General features: G+C 36.7%; 1 protein-coding gene across 1 annotated transcript; it reads right to left on the bottom strand.

The window, feature by feature from the left end:
- Positions 1–7670: 7670 nt before the first annotated feature.
- On the bottom strand, positions 7671–19478 carry LOC111804246 (sodium/hydrogen exchanger 6-like). Its single transcript, XM_023688979.1, has 21 exons — positions 19144–19478; positions 18892–19003; positions 18788–18812; positions 18607–18692; positions 18400–18511; positions 17994–18056; positions 17887–17906; positions 17713–17810; positions 16280–16308; positions 16149–16180; positions 16007–16054; positions 15858–15918; positions 15664–15761; positions 15505–15580; positions 15390–15409; positions 14937–15034; positions 14729–14838; positions 13837–13926; positions 12480–12571; positions 12313–12398; positions 7671–8020 (listed from the first exon to the last, which is right to left on the bottom strand). Exons 1-21 carry the CDS (start codon positions 19340–19342, stop codon positions 7998–8000), a joined length of 1578 nt encoding a protein of 525 aa, XP_023544747.1. The 5' UTR covers positions 19343–19478; the 3' UTR covers positions 7671–7997.
- Positions 19479–20473: the final 995 nt, after the last annotated feature.

Here is a 20473-nt window from a genome sequence, read left to right as displayed (position 1 = left end):
TAAATTACGAAATCCACAGTAATATTAAATAGTTGGATTTTTTCCTTTTTTTCTTTTTTTATAAATTACTTAATAATAATAATAATTGGTATAAATAGTTATATTCAAAATTGCACACACTTGTTAGGACAACCGGAATTTTTAAATTTTTTTTTTTTTAAATTTAATTATCCTATTTCTTCTAATGCAAACACAAAATATCCAATCAAACTTAAAAAGGAATAAATAAATCTTTCAAAAGTTTATAAATAAAACTATTAATCCATAAACAAAAATTACTTAAATTATAAGTGTTCGGTTGGGTTGAGTTCGTTTACATATAATATTGGTTTAGGTTTGATATATTTTCCCCTTTTAAGAAATGAACTAGTTCTGTTCCATTTATGCACTTGTCCCATTTGTAGCCGTAAGTTGCTTGGCTTGCAACAATCACACGCCACGCCACGCCACACCTCTCTTGATCGTGTTCATTCGCATGTTGCTCGTCGTTTGTTGTCGCACGTTGCTCCCGCTCTCACTCTTAGTCAAACGCTTTACCAATCAATGAGATTAACTACTCTGAATCTTTCTTTTTAATCAACGGCTCAATCCAACTCTAGTCGAAAAATAGAGGGTTAGCTAACACTTTAACAACACAGAGGGGTCATATGAGTCAGTCAAATGTATAAAAGATGTAGACAATAATGATAGATGATATAAATATTAGATGGATAATACAAAAATATAATCAAAATATTTTTTTAAAATAAAAAATTATAATCATAAAGACCGAACTAAAGTTGACTTAATAAAATATAACATTAAAAAGTTTAATTCCTTATACACAAATACCAACTCGACTTAAGAACTGGATTTTCTATAATCCTAGATCGACTCGAGTTCGTTATCATAAGCATGTTGACACCACTTTAAAGTAAACGAAAAAAAAACATACACGTTGTAAGCTCATACATTTTAAGAAATAACTACGTTTTTTTTTTAGGTAAGAGTAAGTGCGTGCAAGAGCAGTGTGACGAGAGGGATCGTTAGTTACCATGAGAGACTATCCTCATACTGTTTATATATAGAATTCTACGTTTTTAAACAACTTGGATGTATTGTCTTTTAGATTTGATTTGAAACGGGTAACTGATACAAAACTTAGTTATTTTTTGAAACGTACGCATTTGCAACCTGTATGTATGAAATGACACGAAGTTAGAGTAGTTTAGGGTTTTAAAAAGCCGAGTTTTGGTAGACAAACAAGTGGATGTAGGTGAGAAGGATGGATGAGATACATAAGTTGGTGGTGGTCCAAGTGAATAAAGGGATTAGAAAGGAAAGAAGGAAGGAAGAAGAGGGAAGTGGGCATATATTGATTTGTGGCTTAATGAAGGTTGCATTTGGTAGCTGTGTTGGGGAAGGAGAAGGCAAGGAGGCCCCTCATGGCCCCTTGTCGATGGGACAACGCATCCCATTTGGATCACTTAAACCCCATATCACATGTGCTTCCAACACACTATGCCATTCGGATATATACCATAAAAGGGGATTCCAATATGATTCATTCACTTCCTAATTACCAAAAACAAAGAAAAAAAAAGAAGTTTTTGTTTGACGTCACGATCTGATACAGCTTTCGAGGGTGTTTATATGACTCGATAAGTCACCTAACCTGAACTACCCAACTCAAATCATGGGTTGGGTTAAATTTTTATAATACCGAAAATTTGAACCAGTTCATGGGTAAACTTGGAAAAGCTGCAATTAGATATTGGTCTCTTTGGATTTTCCCTTTTAGGTTTCCTCTCAAGGTTTATTGTGAGATTCCGATGAGAACAAAACATTCTTTATAAGCGTGTGGAAACTTCTCACTAGCATAAGCGTTTTAAAAACTTTGAGAGGAAACTCAAAAGGGAAAGCTGAAAGAGAACAATATTTGCTAGCGATGGGCTTAGGAGGTGGTGACACAACCCAACCAACCTGAAAATAGGGTTACAATTCAACTCAATCCTACTCTACTTTTAAGATTAACTCAATCGATTTGTGAATATTTGTAACCCACACGTGAATAAATATGATTTTTTTTAAATAATTAAACAAAAAACACTCAATCTAACCCATAAACAAAAGGGTTGGGTTGAACTATGACATCTATTTGGATTGTTTAGATCACTCGTCCAAAAGATTTTCGGAACCCCAATCCAACCCGTGCTCCTGTACTTCTTAAATATTAAATTATACCATGTGTTTTGTTTTGTTTTTGTCTATGAAGAACAATAAATAAAAAAATAATAATAATAAGAAGAAGAAGTTAAATGCTCCATAATTATTACTTAATTGTTGTGTCCTCCAATAGGAAGCAAACTTGTGTAATTAGGTGACATGTCAACACTTAATATGTTAAGAACAAGCTAACATGGGAAACTTAAATACAAAACCCAAATATAGGTGAGATATTCCCTTCTTCCCTTCTCGTCAAAGGAACACCAAACAAAGATGCAAATCTTCCATAGAATTCCCCTAACAATGAAGGGCCATTGGATGCCTTTTCTTCTAACCTATCCCTTTAATGGAATTTGATTTTCTTCTAATGGCTTCTGCCATTGGGTGATGTTCGTGAGAGTGTACTTGAGGTAGCACCTCAACTCCAAGCACTTGGGCATCGTTGTGAAGCCTAACGTGACACAAAGTCTGTGCACAAGATCGACAAGCCTAAAGCCTAAGTTAACCTTGGTCATCTGTATACCAAGGACGCGATAAGAGCCTACAAGTAGCTTATTTACTTCGTTCTACTTTTCCTTTTCAAATCCATGAGGATGTTGGTCGAGGTGAGGGCGTGTCTAGGAACTTAGTAGTCACAGAAGAAATGTCAGCCTATGGCGTCTATATATATGTTTAAATAGAATTATGAACAAATTTAAAAAGTTTCCTTTTTTTTTTTCTTATTTTATTTTATTTTAATTTAAAATAATAATATAATAATGATATCAATGACCATATCTTTTTGATAATAATAGTAATAATGGTAATAATAGTAGTAATGATGAACAAATTTAAATTTCTTTCCATTTATTTTTAAAATAATAATTAAAGTCATAAGTTTTAAATTTATTCCTTTTATTATAATATTGTTTTATTTAAAAAACAACTAAAAAGGTAAGTACACGCGTCGTAGTTTGATTGGTCCATGATGCCAACCCAGCTATCATGTCATAAGGTGCTTCAACATTTTGTTTTCCCTATAACTCATCCATTTTAGTTCTGATTTAGGTGATTCAAAAAGTGTTAGAATAATTATTAGGGGTGTACGTGGTCTGAGTTGAGTTAAAGGATTTTTTTTTACCCAATCTAAAAGTTTGGGTCGGTTGAATTGGTAACCCAATCCAATCCAAAAATTTTCACAACCCAACCTAACCCTCTATTTTCGAGTTGGGTTGTCGAGGGATCAAAAAAAGATTTTTAAAAGTTTTATTATTTATCCACACTTTATAATTATTCCGATACAATCTTAGATAAAATATATTAAAAGTTCACAAATAAACACAAATGGATCTTTCATTATTCAAATAAAAAAAAATCAATAAAAAACAAGAAGCGAAGATTGTAACATATTAATTATGACTTTGTCAGTGTCCTTAGAGAGGTCGAGGTACACTCTAGCAAACCTATTAATACGGAAAGATTCTTAACATAATTTCTATATTTTATTTGGCTCGGATCAACTCGAAGGTTTTATCCACGAACCCGAAACCGTAACAATTCAGTTCGGGTTCAGAAAAATGAACCCAACCCTACCCAAAATGCTAATCCAACCCAACCCAACCCTTATAGTTCGGGTTGGGTTGGTCTGGGTTGTCGGGTTGGATGTACACCCCTAGTCGTTATTCCCAACTTTACGCTATGGACACTTCAAAATTTTGAAGTTATTAGGAGTTAAGAACATGTTTGTTATCATCAAAACACCAATTAATTGAGTAATTTGAGATTAAGGGCCAACAAGTCAATAAGATTGATTTTTTATCATCTCGAAATTCTTTAATATTTAAATCTAAAGGTCTTCTTGATTTTGGCGTTTTAGCATTTGTGAGCTAGAGGTTTGCAAATCTTCTTGGATTGACTAGCATTTTCATATCCTATTGTCTTCCTATCTACGAATTCAAACCTATTTAAAGTCGAATCAGCAAAAAAAGGACAAGTGGATAATGATTGTCATAGACCTTTGAACTCCAAGACTATTTTACCTAAGTCTTTAAATACATATTATATAGGCTCTTTTTGACGAAGTCGTTAGTGTTCTAATTGTTCGAGGTAAGTGACATTTTTCAAAATACCCTAAACCACCGAGAAAACTAGAAATGTCGGTGATTAATGGTTTCATATGACTATTGGTGTAAAGTATGTGATAACCAAAACATGTATATGCTATTTGAAAAGATCTTAGTGTAAATGGCAATAGAAAGAACTTGAAAAGATAATAATGGTAAAAAAAAAAAGGACATGCTTGTGCCATATGATTAGGAATTGTGTGCCCACATACTCGCCATATAACACTCGTGCGCCCACCGCTCTAACCCTATTCGTAGACTAACCAACAAGGATTAGGGTCTACTTGGTACATAAGAAATAGTTGTCACCTACAAGTAACTCTATGAATCATAGGATGCACCTTATCAAGGTAGCCTCAGTGAATGGGTAGTCTACTGTTCTAGTTTAAAAAGCAACGAATAGGTAGTTATTGTTTCTAAACAGGTAGTCCACTGTTTTAGCTTGAAAAGACAACGAACATGTTATTATTATTCCTAGACAGGACTATTCTAACCCAAGGAGGGTGTAAGAACATGTGGATTATTGATTCAGCTGGAAAGGGCAAAGTGATCCAAGTAGGTAGTTAAGTGTAGAGAATAAATATTACTCTAATAGCAAAGGACTCCTCCATACTTAAAGAAAGTACTTTGAGGCCTTTCCATGGGCCACACTGGACCTCAGACGCATGCAAGGCTAATGACGGACCCAGATAAACGTAAAACATAGAGTTAATAGTACCTAAAGCCCTCAAGATATGAACACCAAAGGGGATAAAATACTTCAAAGAGGAGGTACGTGTAGGGTTTCAGTATATAAGAACTTGAAAAGGGTAGTATAAATCTTGAGCCACATAATTGGCTAAACAAGGAGCACATGGCTTCAGATTTCGTGTATAGGAATAAGTTCGACGAGATTCTATAAGTAGGTTGGGTACTGAATATTTTAATACTCACTCTTGTTACACCTTCTTTTTCAGGTGATCAATAGATCACTGACGATAATAAGGGGTGCGTCGAGCCATGGGGTTGCAGAAGAGACCATCGACCTGAGTCTCATGTTTATTTGTATATGTCTTTTGGAAAAAAGAAAAAAAAAGAAAAAAAGAAAAAAAGAAAAAACCCTTTCATTGGTAAATGATCATTGTAATTAAATTGTATGTGTGTGCATGTAAATATTTAACTTTGTTTTATTTTTGATGTAATATATTTAACGTCTTGCAGTATGTTTTATTTTAAACTTGAAAAAATTTACCAATATTTTATATCCGTGTCTACGTAATGGTCTACTTTTTGAGGTAGGGAAAGACGGGTCTTTACAATTTTGTAACTCCAATGAAAGACATTCTGAGGTTTGATCGGAAGGGCAAGCTGAGTGTCACGGTCAGATATTCCGGTCTTGCTTGTCCAGGACATGTTGTTTATGGTTGCATGCTCGTTCCAAACCCCTCTTACATGCTTTCATACTAGATAGGTCTTTACCATTTCATATTGGGTCAGTATGAGGGTATATGACCGTTCACCAAAATCGTGTCTACATCTTCAAAAGCTAAAATGCCTCAAAATGTACTATAGGGTGATATGATTAGTTGTCAACCTCTTCCTACCCGATACTTATATGCAGTAAGCCGTTATTGTTGCTTTTATGCTTACATTCCCATATAACACCATTTCCAATTTCTCAAATCTTGCTTTTAAAACTCTCTTTTGAAATATATTTGCCCTAGTTTTCTAAAACTTTCCTCTTGAATCGGAGGCAGAGGATGGAGCATCGCTTGGCCGTAGGCGACGCAAGAACGAATAGGCTTAACTCACTTGCTAGAAAGTGAGTGCCGCACAATCGTAAGTTCGCTGCTATCAAAGTGGGATTGTAATACTAAGCCCACGCTTCATTGGACTCTTCGAAATTCTATCGAATTGGACTAGTGGCGTATATAATAGATCTACGGATGTCCCTCTAATCGGTACACAGCGTATTCCACATGACACGCACCCAAACCCGTTGCAGCCCAATTCAGAGTCGCACAAGCGCGACCCACGAACCTCGCCTCAAACCTGCAATCCAACGTGCATCTTGACCCGCGTGTCCACTCCGTGTACCCGGCTTGATCTGGAATTGAGATTCGTGCGCGCCGCTTGTGACCGAACCAGAGCCCGAACCACTTACTCAACCCGTAGTCCGGCCCTCACTCGAGTCGGCTCCAGACCTCGGCTCGCTCCCAATCAGTTTCCTGCTATCGACTTGACGACTTTAAATAGTTGATACTGATGGATTAATTGGATGGTATATTATGCCTAACTTGATGATGTGGGTAAGATATATTAAATTGGACTTCAAGGAGCCGATTTGAACAACTTTTAAGATTATTTAGTGGTTTCGATTTAGATTATTTAGTGGTTTCGATTTAGGTCAACCAAGTAAGTAGTTCTGTTGTTGGATTGGTTGAACGAATTGGTGATGTATGACACGTGTCTCGTGACCTCTACATGTCTATGATTGTTATACTATGTATACTATACTATGCCATGTTATGGAATTATACTATGCTTTTGGTGATATGATGAAAGACATGATGAGTATTATGTATACACAATTTGTATGTACATTATGTCATGAATGAAAGAAAGCACAATTTGTATTTTAAGTATATGCTATGATTTTAAGCTAAGAGGACCTCATGCATTTTATGCCTGTCATATGCATCCAAATACTTTCTCGCTATGTTTAGTGTAAATGCATACCTTCAATATTTATGTTCGTCACGATATCATGCATGTCCTCTCCCTCTGTGATGTTTGGCAGTGCATAAGTGCGTTAGCCCAAAGCTTGGTCCAAGGGTACGAATACGAGTCCACTTGATGGGTCCATATACACCGTACATGGGCCATGGGTGGAGAAGTATCACACATCTAACCCTTTCAAGACTGGAAGGAGTTCAAAACCATGCTATTACATTTTAAAAAGAATAGAGTTACTTATTGCTTATTGATGGTTTGTGTATGCATTTCCTGACCCCTAAAGTTACTTATTGATTATTTCTTAAAAGCTATTTTTTTTAAATACAAAAGTAAGGCACCCCTACATGGATGAAGCGATGTTGTGATGGCCATTGAAGCTAAGTTAGAATAGTAGTATTCATCCTTTTCTTTTAGTAGTGGTTGTAGGTTGCTCCACATATTCGTTGTTGCATTTGAACTTATATTAATATTTTCTTTTACCATGTTGACATTATTATTTTAAACAAACGTATAAGTCCAAACCTTCGTTTTTAATGCATTTTCTGCACATATTAATTATGTTATGCATGTAATAACGTCTCTGTCTAGATATAAAAATAAGGGCGAAATCTACCGAAGCTGGGCAGATAGATGGACTCCTTCCTGTGGTAAGGGTAAGGGTACTTGTATAAAGGATCCATTTGAGAAGGTAGACATATTAAACTATAGTTTCCACTTCATTGACAGCCTATAACGGAACATCAAACTCAACTTTTTCACTTCATTTATTCATTCAGTCCAAAACAGACCATGTAAAGAATTAATTTCTATCATAATCATTCACTCGAAGTCGAAACTTCCGAACTGCGTGCTCGACTGGTTCGTCTCCACCTAATTCAGAGCGGATGGGATGCATAACATTATACACAGAGTTCTCCAGCTTGTATGATATATCGCAATACTACAACCGAGTGTTAGTCATGCCAGAACAAGCTTTCAAGAACCACGGATTGGCCTGCCTATTGAAGCAAAATTATCAGAATCAAATCAGTTCGAAGCTAAATAATGATAAAGTTAGCCACAATGAACCAACCTAACTTTCAACAACAGTGTTTTAAGGCTTTTGGGTGAAGTACAGTTTCATATATTATAAATGAAATACATCATACAGAATAGATTATCAAAAGCAGAAATATGTTCAACTGGTTCTACCGCCAATTTAATTCAAAACTAATATACCACGCAACGCCATGTTAAAACTTGCAACTCTGTAAAAGTGATTAAAGTTCTAGAAGGATTGTAACAATATGCCTTCGAAAAAGTTGGTTATCGAGATTGTGTGAGATCCCTCATCTGTTGGGGAGGAGAAGGAAACACCCTTTATAAGGGTGTGGAAACCTCTCCTTAAGAGACGTGCTTTAAGGGTAAGCCTGAAAGGGAAAGCCCAAAGAGGACAATATCTGCTGGCGGTAGGCTTGAGCCGTTATAAATGGTATCAGAGTTAGACACCAGGTAATGTACTAGCAAGGAGACTGTTCCCCAAAGGGGGTAGACACGAGGTGGTGTGCCAGCAAGGATGCTAGGCCTCGAAGGGGGGTGGATTTGGTGGGGGTCCCACATCGATTGGAGAAAGGAACAAGTGCCAGCGAGAACGCTGGACCCTGAAGGGGGGTGGATTATGAGATCCCACATCGGTTGGGGAAGAGAACAAAACATCCTTTATAAAGGTGTGGAAACTTCTCCCTAGCAGACGCGTTTTAAAAACCTTGAGGGTAAGCCCGAAAGGAAAAGTCCAAAGAAGACAATATTTGCTAGTGTTGGACTTGGGTCATTATATATTTCATGCTCGACTATAACCCAAGTAATAGTAATTGCGAGCTTGCTAGAACTCTTCTTTTTTACTTCTTCTTTTTGTTTTTTGGATATGAGACAGAATTCCATATTTATTTGAGAGAGAGAGAAAGTATGCACACAAAGGGCAAGGAGAGTGGAAGGAAAAGGAATATGTAAGAGTTGGTTCTAACCAAAACCATTGAATATGTAAGAGCGGGTTGGCAGGACTCGTGAATTATTTGATTGAACTTCAAGCTCTCACTAGAACACCCACGAGCATAATGGAACGAACGATCACTCTCCCAAACCATCCTCCCAGGTTAGTTGATCGATTAATTTCTAAACATCACCGTAACTTTCAGTTGCTGTAGGAACTCGGTTTTAAGCCAAGAATGACCTCAAGTCGAGGTATCATTAAATATGAGTACATGAGGAGGATGTGCTCAGTGTCATGGTCGTACATTTTCAACTGTGTGGTTCGTGATCTTGACATGCTCACGACAAGCCTTAAAGGGAACCCAAGCCCCATATTCATTTTTTCTCCTGGCTTCGTCGAACATTAGGTGAGGTTCATCTTCACCAACACACAACTTGTGCGGAATCCAAGCTTGTTGGGCCATACGCGCTGCCCGTACGTGCATATTCAATCATTTGAGACTTAATCAACTTGCCTCTACACTAGGCCAGGACATTCAGCTCAACCTTGGCTTTACTCAGGGATAAGGTATCTCAATGCAACGCCGCATCTCTTAGATCCCAATTGACATGGACTTCATGTCATGATGTCATCTCAAGTACTAAGATGTCATCACCCATCATAGCTCACTCGGTCTTGCCCATAAAAAACAGGTCCATGTGTCGTTCATAATATCAAGACATCCTGAACATTCATCCATCTGGGTTATATCAAGGCATTGGACCCTCTCGTGTCCATACTAGTTCACTTACAAAATCCATTCCGGATAGCAGGTGCATAATCCAACCTTCGACACATGGACAGGAGAACCATGTTAGCATACTTGTGTCGTTCAACACTGTCTTGAAAAACCTATTTCAAAGAAAGTCGCCCGAGACACTCGTCTCGCGACGCTCACCCCTCACTATCACACACGAATGTGCCACGGGGTAGCTCGCTTAGACCACATGACCCAAGAATGGGGGAAAGCTGACACCATGCCTCCCCCTAAGATATATTTTGAGACATTCTTGGTTTGGCAAGTGTACACATGATTTTGGCGAACAAACATACGGTGTCGTGGAGCATCCGTCCGGTGTTCGATTAACACCAGATTTGGCGAGTTTTCATAATTCATATGGAAGGACTTGACTCCAGAACCGCATGCCCAAATTCCCTTCAGAACCCCGACTTTCGAGGTTAAGGCTTGGGGCCCTACCCAACCCTTCAACAAGCTCTGATATCATGTTGACATTGTTGCTTCTCTCTTGCCTATGTCTCGGTTTAGCTTTCATGCACATCTTTGTGGTGTGTTAGATGATGCATCGTTCTCCTCGGTCACATCATGACATTCATCTTGTCTAAGCCATCGCATGGCCAACTAGGCGCCACTATTGTGTCACCACCTTGCTTGTTCGCACGTGAGAATCACAACTTACTCTCTTCATAGCATGATTGTGACACTCAAAACTGTTTCCTAGACCCACAATGGCCATTATGAATTTTTGGTGGCGCCCTTTTAGCCTCACGAATGCCCCCGCAATGCTCCAGTCCCTATCAATTGTATGTTCAAGCCGTTCCTCCTAAGATTTATGCTAGTACTTTTTTTATGACATTTTGGTAGTCTTGGTCCTCATTCCCACATCACTTAGATGATTCGTTTTTTTAGCAGTTGAAAGACAACCACCTTAGCAGTTGAAGGACAACCACCTATATGCCAACCTTAAGAAATGTTAATGTGCTTAGAAGAGAATAGAGTATTTGGGCCACTGTGTCTTCTCTTCTCTGAAGGGATAGAAGCAGACCCGAAAAAGATTAAAGTAATGTTACGATGGCCTATTCCCACCAACCTAAAGGAGCTAAAGGGATTCCTTGGTCTCACAACTTAGTACTAGGATTTGTGGCCAATTGAAGGGCAATGTTAGCTCTTTAATTAGATCTTCTCAAGAATGGCGCTTTTATAAGAAACAAAGGAGCTACTGAATCTTCCATTTATAATAAAGACAAATACATCGGAAAAGGATTGGGGCGGTTCTCTCCCAAAATGATCGCCCAATTGCTTACTTTAGCCAAAAAAAACTATCGAATACAGGCTAGGCATACTGATATGAACCAAGAGACATCAATCATACAATATGCTTATTGTATGATTGATGTCTCTTGGTTCATATCACATACAAAAGTTAATGGCGATTGGGCTATCAATTTAAAAGTAGCGACCCTATCTCTTGGGCAAACATTTATATTCAAATGGATCAACACTCATCGAAAGGCTTACTCGAGCAGAACACCATCAAACCGAACCTTGAAAATGAAGTTATTTACATCCTATCTCGAGTCTCTTTCAAAGCCAACTACGAGTTTTTGTGGTTCCTCACATTCTGAACGTAGAAATTGTAAAGGGGTAAGTTTTCTGTGACCAAAAGTTGATCAAAATCTTACAAAAACTTCAGGAAAACTCAGATAGTGCATATGTATACTCTACAGCACAACACTCTTATACAAGAACAGGTAAGTCATCTCGAAACATTCAGAGTTACTTAAAATCATCCTCCATGCATACCACAACTAAGTATTGGGAAAGAATTTGGGGTTCCTTCGAATATACAAGCATATCACTAGAGATTCATATTGGTCGACATGAAAATAATGTACAGGAAAAAGAGACACAATGTGTGACTTGCTAATGCAACAAAACTTATCAACCTCACCGGCAGGGTTGTTGCAACAAAACCTATAGATCGGGTCCCTTCTTCTGTGTTGCTATGCTTTTATGCTCGTATGGACGAGTCTTTACAAGAGAATGGCCCTCTTGGAAGGTTGAAACTTATTTTGTAATTTGTCTACAAGGCTCTTTTGGAAAGTGGAATATAACTTAAGAGGGAGACTCACCATGCACACACTCGATCAAGATGAACACAAAGAAATAGGAGAGAGAAAATGCAAGGAGAAATATTGATGACTTCAAGTATGTACACCAAAATAGAATATAGAGAATGAAATAGAACATTTTAAAGCTCTGTCGAATGGGGTCTGGTTTCAGTTTACTAAATATAGCTTTAACAGATTTAACGACCTACAAATTATCTACCATATCCCAACAGATTTAACCACCTACCACCTATATATCTCTACCCGGTTTTTACTATTGAATCCAATATTTCATTTTTAAAATTCCATTCTTCAAATAATTCACTTTTCAATTAAGAAAATGGTAATATTTTTCCAAAAATAAAACATATATAGGAAATTTTTGTAAAAAAATAAACTAGAACTACGAGAGATAAACAAAGTCATTCTTACTGTTGCCGTTTTCTTCATCATCACCACTGCGACTCTTAAAGAATGGCGTCAGGTAGTTCCTATTCAATGAAGTAAATATCGTAGAGCTGAGGAAAAAAGAGGCATTTTAGCGATGTATCCCCATAAACAGACAAGTCCGAAAATGAAAGACGGATATTAGATGTCACCTCTCATGAAACTCTTTAAGTTTCCTTTTGGTCTTATTCCTTGATGATCCTTCCTCATTATGAGTAATGTAGCCATGGCTTACATCAGTACTCTGATAGTAAGAGGGAACAAAAGATTAAAAGGTCTCTAATACTGCCCGGTTATCATGGTTAATTCGAAAAGTATACAGAAATTAATGCATGAACCTTCCAGCTTAAACACCCAAAAATATCAAATAATTTAATAATGAGTGTTAGAAGAACCCCTTGAACAACTTTTTCGTTGGATATTACATCTCTTTTGTAACTTTCAATCATCAATGAAATTGTCTCGTACCAAAAGAAAAATAATAATAATAATTGAGGAAGAAATGACATTACAAGGGTTCATACATAAGAGTCTCGCTCTAATACCAAGTTAAATCAGTGTCAAACCTAAAAGCTTAAATCAATGTGTTACAATAAATTTAATCTTTTTAACAACTTTAACAATTCATTGTGTCGGTAAAACTTAGACCTCAAACTAGGATTTTGCGAGGTCTTCCTCGGATTAGTTCTATAGAGGTTTCAGCCTCTTTTAGGTTTTCCAGGGTCTTTTTGAGGAGCTCTTTAACCCAAAAGAACCGGAATTTCTAAGAATTGGCCAGAGAAGCGAGGACAGTTCGAGCGTTAGAGGGCTTCCCTTGCTCGCTCTAACGCTCATTTATACAACAGTGAGTGGAGTGCATAAGCCCCTATCCATTAGTAATGAAAAAAGGGGTTGAGGGGATTCATATATGTTGTTCAGGTCGATCAGTTTCCGATCTACGGTCCCTCTGAGCGAGGGGTTAGGCAAGTAGTATCCATGCTGGTGTCGAAGGTTTAGCCCAGCCCAGTGAATCAAACAATAATTGTTTTGTATGCTCTCTATTTTCTCTCAAATTCCCTTTCCCTAAATTTACAGGCTGAGTAGACCAACCATGCAAATCCCAATCCGTAAACACTAGCAAAACTGTCCTTCAAAAGGCCCCCTTCATCCCGAGGAAATCTCCAAAACCATTTCATAAACAAGGAAGTCTACCTTTTTCACTATGAGACCCTCTTGGGAGGTGGTCGACCCAACTCCATAATCCTGGGTGGAGTATTTTTATTGGGTGCAAACCTTCTTCCTCCAATGCTATTCTATGTTCACTTTACTCGTGCATATGACTGGCACAGCAAATTCATGGTTACCTTGTCTAAAATAATTGTGTATCTTAGAGTGTTCATGCATTGCACATTTCGCAAAACGTGTAACTAAAAACATTCATAAAGATCATGGATGCAATTAAAACAACTGCGTATCCAAGAGCATTGATAAACAAAGAAAGAAAAGAGTCAAAATGCAGATAAAACTTACTTCAGTCAAAGCGTATTCATGGTTATCATTGCCACCTACAACTTGTAAAACTTCTAGCATTGTACCAGTTGAACCTCCAATAAGTAACACCTGAAAATATTTAAAAGAAACTGATGAGAAAAATGGAAGAAAATGAATTTTCTTAAGTCCAGTCAGGAAGGAGACAAAAAATAGTACTGATGGAATATTTATGGGATAAAGATTTATGCTTCTAATTGGATTTTTTTTTTCAGAAAAGAATATTTAAGCTACCCTTCTGGTTTTATCTATTCCGAAACATGAGTCATTCATGTCCTCCATTCACTAGCTTGTCTCTCCATCTTCCCTTCCGCATCTTCCCTTCCGCATTCCCCTTTGTGAGATCTCACATCGGTTGGAGAGGGGAACGAAGCATTCCTTATAAGGGTGTGGAAACCTCTCCCTAGTAGACGCGTTTTAAAACCGTGAGCTAACAGTGATACATAACGAGTCATAGCGAACAATATCTGCTAGCGGTGGGCTTGGGTTGTTACACCCTCTTCCACCATACTACATTAAACTTTTTGTCATTCGAACTTTCGCCATCCACTCCATTCTTTTTGTATCCATTGGATGGGGTCCCTTGACTTGAATCATCTGGTCAAAGATTGCCTCTTTCAAAAACGCATTGAGGAACTTAATCTGTTTCAAACTTCTACTTTCAGTCCTGCATTATGCAGTAAATTGGCAACTTTTTGAGGCATCATTACAACAGAAGCGTGGGGAACACAGTAGCACAATAGCTTATATGATATCTAAATTCAATTTTTAATAGTTGTAACCATTAAGGAAAGAAAAATACGCTTTTTTGACAAAAATTACACGAAATTGTTCATCAGAATATGATACAAGTGACAAAACTTAGACTGCCTACCGTCAAAATAACGATTGCAGTAGTAGCAGTGAAAATTGTCTGCCCATGTCCGTCTGGAAGATCATGGATCGACTGTAGAGCCAGAGCAAAAGCCATAGCCCCACGAAGTCCTACATTTATAACACATTAGAACCCTATTCGAGAATAATAGATTCCTCTCTCCAAATTCTATTAAATAAATAAATAAAGAAGAAATAATGCTCCTTACCACAGTACCAAAGTGCCTTCTGATGTTTTGGAGGTACTTGCCGATGTGCAGGCCGAACTAAGTTGACTAAATATGCACAAGAAAAGACATTTGCAGCCCTAGGAAATATCACACAAAATACTATAGTCACACACACAGATAGGAGCCTATGAAAGTGGAAAGAAAAAAAAACGTGTCAAAAGTGAAGTTTTTCTTTATGGATATGAAACAGTATATTGATATAGAAAAGGGGCATCAAAGTAATGGAGGGTAAATCAACTGAAAACTAAACCAACTGTAAAAAGCCTAGCCAATTGGTTTGTATAAAATAAGAACACAATGTAAAGATTACATGAGAAACTCCATTCAAAAGCTTTAATAAAAGAAAGAGATGGTATCTCCAAAGATGCAAACTTATGTGAGAATTTAATGATCTAAGGTTGGCAAATAGGAGAGAAAATTTGGCAGCAATACCTTGCAACACCAATAAATAACTGAGGTGAACATAAAACTGATTAAGGAACCACAAAAATTTGAGATCAAGAAAGAAAAAACGGGAAAAGTAGACTGATCGTAAAGGTATGGATACAATCGAGAAAAAAATGAATCCAATATGTGACCAGCTATGTTGCTCCATTGCAATATCCAAGCCCATATATATAAAGCTGAAAGAGAAAAGCTTATGAGCATCGAGTGGGTAAAGGATCCTTGATTAAGGCTAGATAAAATTTGGTCATGTCTCCCTTACATAAATGTCTCTGCCAGAGATGAAAATAAGTGAAAAAATTCTGCAACAAACTGTTGTGAAGACTCTGATAAGTTCGAATATGTATAATGCTTCATCACCTAACAAAGAACATCAAGGATTATATGCACACCAACAACTAGTATAGATGTATTGAACAAAAGAACGTCGTAAAGAATACGGTCAGCTTTACTCACCATTCCTGTGAACAATATCGACACAATACCAGACAACCCAAAACCTTCTGCAAGCATGTACCTAGTAAAAGATCTCATGCTAAAATCCACCAACGTAAAAATAGCTAAATAAAAATTATAAAACTTAACGGGAAAAGAAGATTGCTTACGAGAAATATGGAAAAAGAACAAAAATACAGCACTCCAAATTTTGAAGACTGGATAAAGAAACGACCAAATTCAGATTCTCGTCCAAACAAAAATAGATTATAATTTAGTAATCAACAAACACTTCAAGTGCATAGAATTTACTTGTCAATGTCCAAGCCTGCATACTTGAAAAGGTTCTGAGAATTAAGGCTCAACATGATATCAGAAAAGTAGAATGAAAATAAATAATATAGCTACAGGCAATAAAGATAACATTGATCATAAAAGGATATCAACGCTGAGGTAAATCCAACTCCAACACCTGCAGATCCACAGGCATTCCATGATAAGTACCCTTAAGAACTTCCGTTTATTTATTCAGTAAAGATAACTGTATTAATTGTTATAAAGAAGTTACAAAACAAGGTCATGCACGAAATTTGAGGCGTACATGAAAGTAGTCATCTAAATAATGCTGATGCTTTGATAGTTATATTGGTATAGCAGAAGTCTTCATTAACCTACAACAAGAAAATTGATCTTTCTAGAGGATTTTATGGTTGAGATTAATGAGGAGCCTGTATAGTGAAGGAAGGCATCCTGTTTTGCCAGAATTGTAGTCTTGGATGGTTTCCAAATCATTGACTACTTTTTTTTATACACAAGCAACTTTTATAATCGGAGAAAATGAGTAGGTTTCATAAATAATTGATTTGTTTGAGCCAAAGTCCCGCCAAAATGTCCAAGACTGAGGGGCGGACATAGTGTATGAGACAAATGTATGCATTTCGATTAGGGTCGTAAAAGAGAAATTACATCCTGATCCTGAAAAATGCAATAATAGGAAAAAAGTTCTGTAAAACTATTTTTCCATGCTTTTTCCTTCCTCCAAATTATTGGAAAAAAAATTTCCCAAAAAAAAAAATGTTATACCGACAGAAGCTTAGTTCCCTTTAGGAATTGTCAATTAACCATTAGATAACAAAGTAACACATGATAACTCTTAACTAACAGTAACAACTCAACTAATTAATAAACCAATAAAGTAATAAGAATCAGTATGGACTAGCAAGCAACAATGAAGTAACAAACAACAAGCTATTAAAAGCAGCTACGTACCAACTCTCACAACATCAAATAGGGTTATTTTCAATATCCCGTAGATGCATAACTGTAATGGCCCAAGCCCAACGCTAACAGATATTGTCCTCTTTGGGCTTTCTCTTTCGAGCTTAGGTTTTTAAAACGCGTCTATTAAGGAGAGGTTTCCACACCCTTATAAAGAATGTTTTGCTCTCCTCCCCAACTGACGTGGGATCTCACAATACACCCCCTTCGGAGCCCAGTAAAGAATGCTTCATTCTCCTCCCCAACTGATGTGGAATTTCACAATCCACCCCCCTTTGGGGCCCAGTGTTCTTGCTGGCACACCACCTCATGTCTACCCCTCTTTGGGGCTTAGCCTCCTCGCTGGCACATCGCCCAATGCCGAGCTTTCCCTTTTGGGCTTCCTCTCAAGGTTTTTAAAACGCGTCTGCTAGGGAGAGGTTTCCACACCCTTATTAAGAATGTTTCGTTCTCCTCCCCAACCAACATGGGATCTCACAATAATGATAATAATGTGTTGCTTCTCGTAAGTTCTCTAGAATTGGATTATAAAAAATGTGGAAGTGGAAATAAAGTAGCAAAAGATGTTTGTTTAATGAAAAGATAAGAGAAAGATAACCTGCAGACATTGAGCCAACAAAAGTCTCGAGAAATCTAACAATCACAAAGAAGAAGTTTTTTCCATGATAAGCATGGCTCCTAACCAAGGACATTGTTCTGCAAAAGATGAAACTAATTAGAATAAACTCAATAATAATGGAAATACAAGAAACAAATCAACTACTTTACATACCTGTACAAGGAAATTGCCATCTGCCAATTATCCAACAAGAGAACCAGAAATATTAAATAGAGTCATTTTCAACCAATATCAATAATTACTTAATGCGAAAAACATACAGCATCATTCAATACAGATTCTCCAAACACCAAAGCGTAAAGGTTCACGTCTGTGCCAAGTTCCTAGAATGATGACATGAAAATAATGAGTTACATAATGAGTAAAACAAAATATCATCTACAAAATTTAACAGCCAGCATATGGTATCAATGAAACTCTAGGCAGATACATGATGAGTTAGTTTAAAGAATAAGGGGCAGTTTGGTGTATAATCTCCCGAAGAAAATCACAATAGCTTAAGTCACAAATTAAGCTCCTGAACCTCTAGGTTTTGTCTTAATCCTTCAATTTGGAAAGGTATCAGTTGCATCCCTGAACTTTAGATTATGAATTTAAGAGGTCTCTATTGTCAGCACTTTTAACTATTTCATGATGTACTTTTTTACAAATGGATCATGTGAACACCTGAAAAATGGACAGGACAGTGACAGGATCTGTTGCCGAAATAAGAGCACCAAACATAAGACATTCAACAAACGGAAGGCGATACATGAGAAACATTAATCCACCGAGGTAACTGCAACGAAAAGAGCAACCAGTTTATGGTGGCATAAATTAAAAGGTACATGAAACGAAGGATTTGCAATTAAAAGGGAAGAAGAAAAGCTTTACACAAGACCACCCGTAACAACGGAGGCTATAAAGGTTCCCAGGATTGCAAACGTCACAATTGCCCCAAAGTTTGAGAAGAAAGGTTTCTACAAAAGCAGCAACATTAAGCAATACTATTCTCAACCAAAACATCACAATTAAGGGGAAATATGGAAGCATTGATAGGAGATTTTGCACTTACAGGTGAGAGACTAAATCCTGATTGAGTACGCAAGAGTGTTAAGGAAACAGAACGGGAGAAAAAAGAAGATCGGCTTTGAAATAAATTAGGACAACGAAGGATATAATATGATCGGAGGCAAAAGGAAAAGGAAGAAAAATTCCTCGTGAAAGTTGAACCACGCCCTGATGTTAGTTTGAGTATTCGAAATGTTGGCAAGGCCGCCGACGATTAAACCTGAGAGACAAGTGAACAAAGGAAAGCGAGAAAATGGAGAGACGACGAAGAAAAACAAACGCGAATACAGGAAGAACATAAAAAAAAAAAAAAAGCAATGGCAAGTTGTGAAGTGAGTCGTAACTTAACGAAGAAGATACCGATGAGAAGAGAAGCACTGGCTTCGGGAAGAAAATAGAGTCTATGGCGGCGAAGGACATGGCCGAGAACGAAAGAGAGAACAAGCATCATGATCTGAAGGAGGATGCCAACTCCGGCAGCTTGTTGATCCTTAACCGGACTGCCTTTGGGCTCTGCCGGAGAGATGACCATAATTTGGGCTTCGTCCTCCATGCCCATGATGGATCTTCTTCTGCTGCTCAAGTCTGTGGCTGTTTCGGAATTTGATACGTTGATGAAGATGATGACGCGAATAACAGGATTCGGAAACTCGCTTCTCCAGAATCTATACTTATTTATATGATTCAAGAAAGAACATAATTTCTGTTTTTTTTTTTTTTTTTTTTTTTTTTTTTTTTTTTTTTTTTTTTTTTTTTTTTTTTTTTTTTTTTTTTTNTTTTTTTTTTTTTTTTTTTATTTGTGTTTTTATTGATGGTGTAATTCTAACTATCTTTTTAAATTATAAATTTCTATTAATAGTAAAAATGAAATCTGATCATAATCAAAATCAATCTTTATAACACAAAATTTATTCTTTTACACTTTTTACCTAATAATTTTAAATACTTACAGATTTTAATATTTTTTATAACCTAAATAAATTATTCCACCCACAAAAAAAATACGTAAGAATGAAGAATGAGGAGAAAAAAACGTTAAAAAATGAATGAAGTTAAAAGATTATATTTTTAGTCACTCCCATTTTATATATATATTTATATATTATTATAAATGGTAATTAATAAGTTTTTTTTTTCTTTTTTCTTACCATTACATTTTTTTTTTCTCAAATTTTTGCAAAAATCTCGAATTATTACATGAATAAATGATGAATTTTCACCGAGATGAAAAATGAGGGATGGAGATGGAAATGTTTCCCCATCCTTACACGGATGTTTCTAATTGCATGGATTTCATAGAACCCACAATTATTTTCGTTACAAAATGGAGTAAATATAGTCACTTATAATTGAACACGACCTACAATCGTGACACCCGGAGTGTGGTATTTCCTTTTAGTTAGTCCATCTAGCTTCTAACGAAAAAATGCATTCTTTATCAATCAAGTTTCATTCAAATCTTTGAGTGAGAAGAAAAGGGCTTTGTATAGACACCCTTGAACCATGTTCGTCGCCCTAGGCTCTATTTATGGGTTTGAGTTCGCTTACGTACGTCTCGTTGACCAAACGATAAGGTATACCACGCTCCCCCTTTCTATAGAGGAGAGATAAGAAAAAGGTCGTAAGACCTTGTTTCTACTTGAGGTTTGTTATTTATTTTATTTTTTTCTATTAATTGAATACAATTCTA

The sequence above is a fragment of the Cucurbita pepo genome, chromosome LG10 (genome assembly GCF_002806865.2).
Source record: "Cucurbita pepo subsp. pepo cultivar mu-cu-16 chromosome LG10, ASM280686v2, whole genome shotgun sequence".
NCBI classification, from domain to species: domain Eukaryota; kingdom Viridiplantae; phylum Streptophyta; class Magnoliopsida; order Cucurbitales; family Cucurbitaceae; genus Cucurbita; species Cucurbita pepo.
The sequence above is the reverse complement of the archived record's forward strand: the minus strand, read 5'-3'. Positions and strand labels throughout refer to the sequence as shown.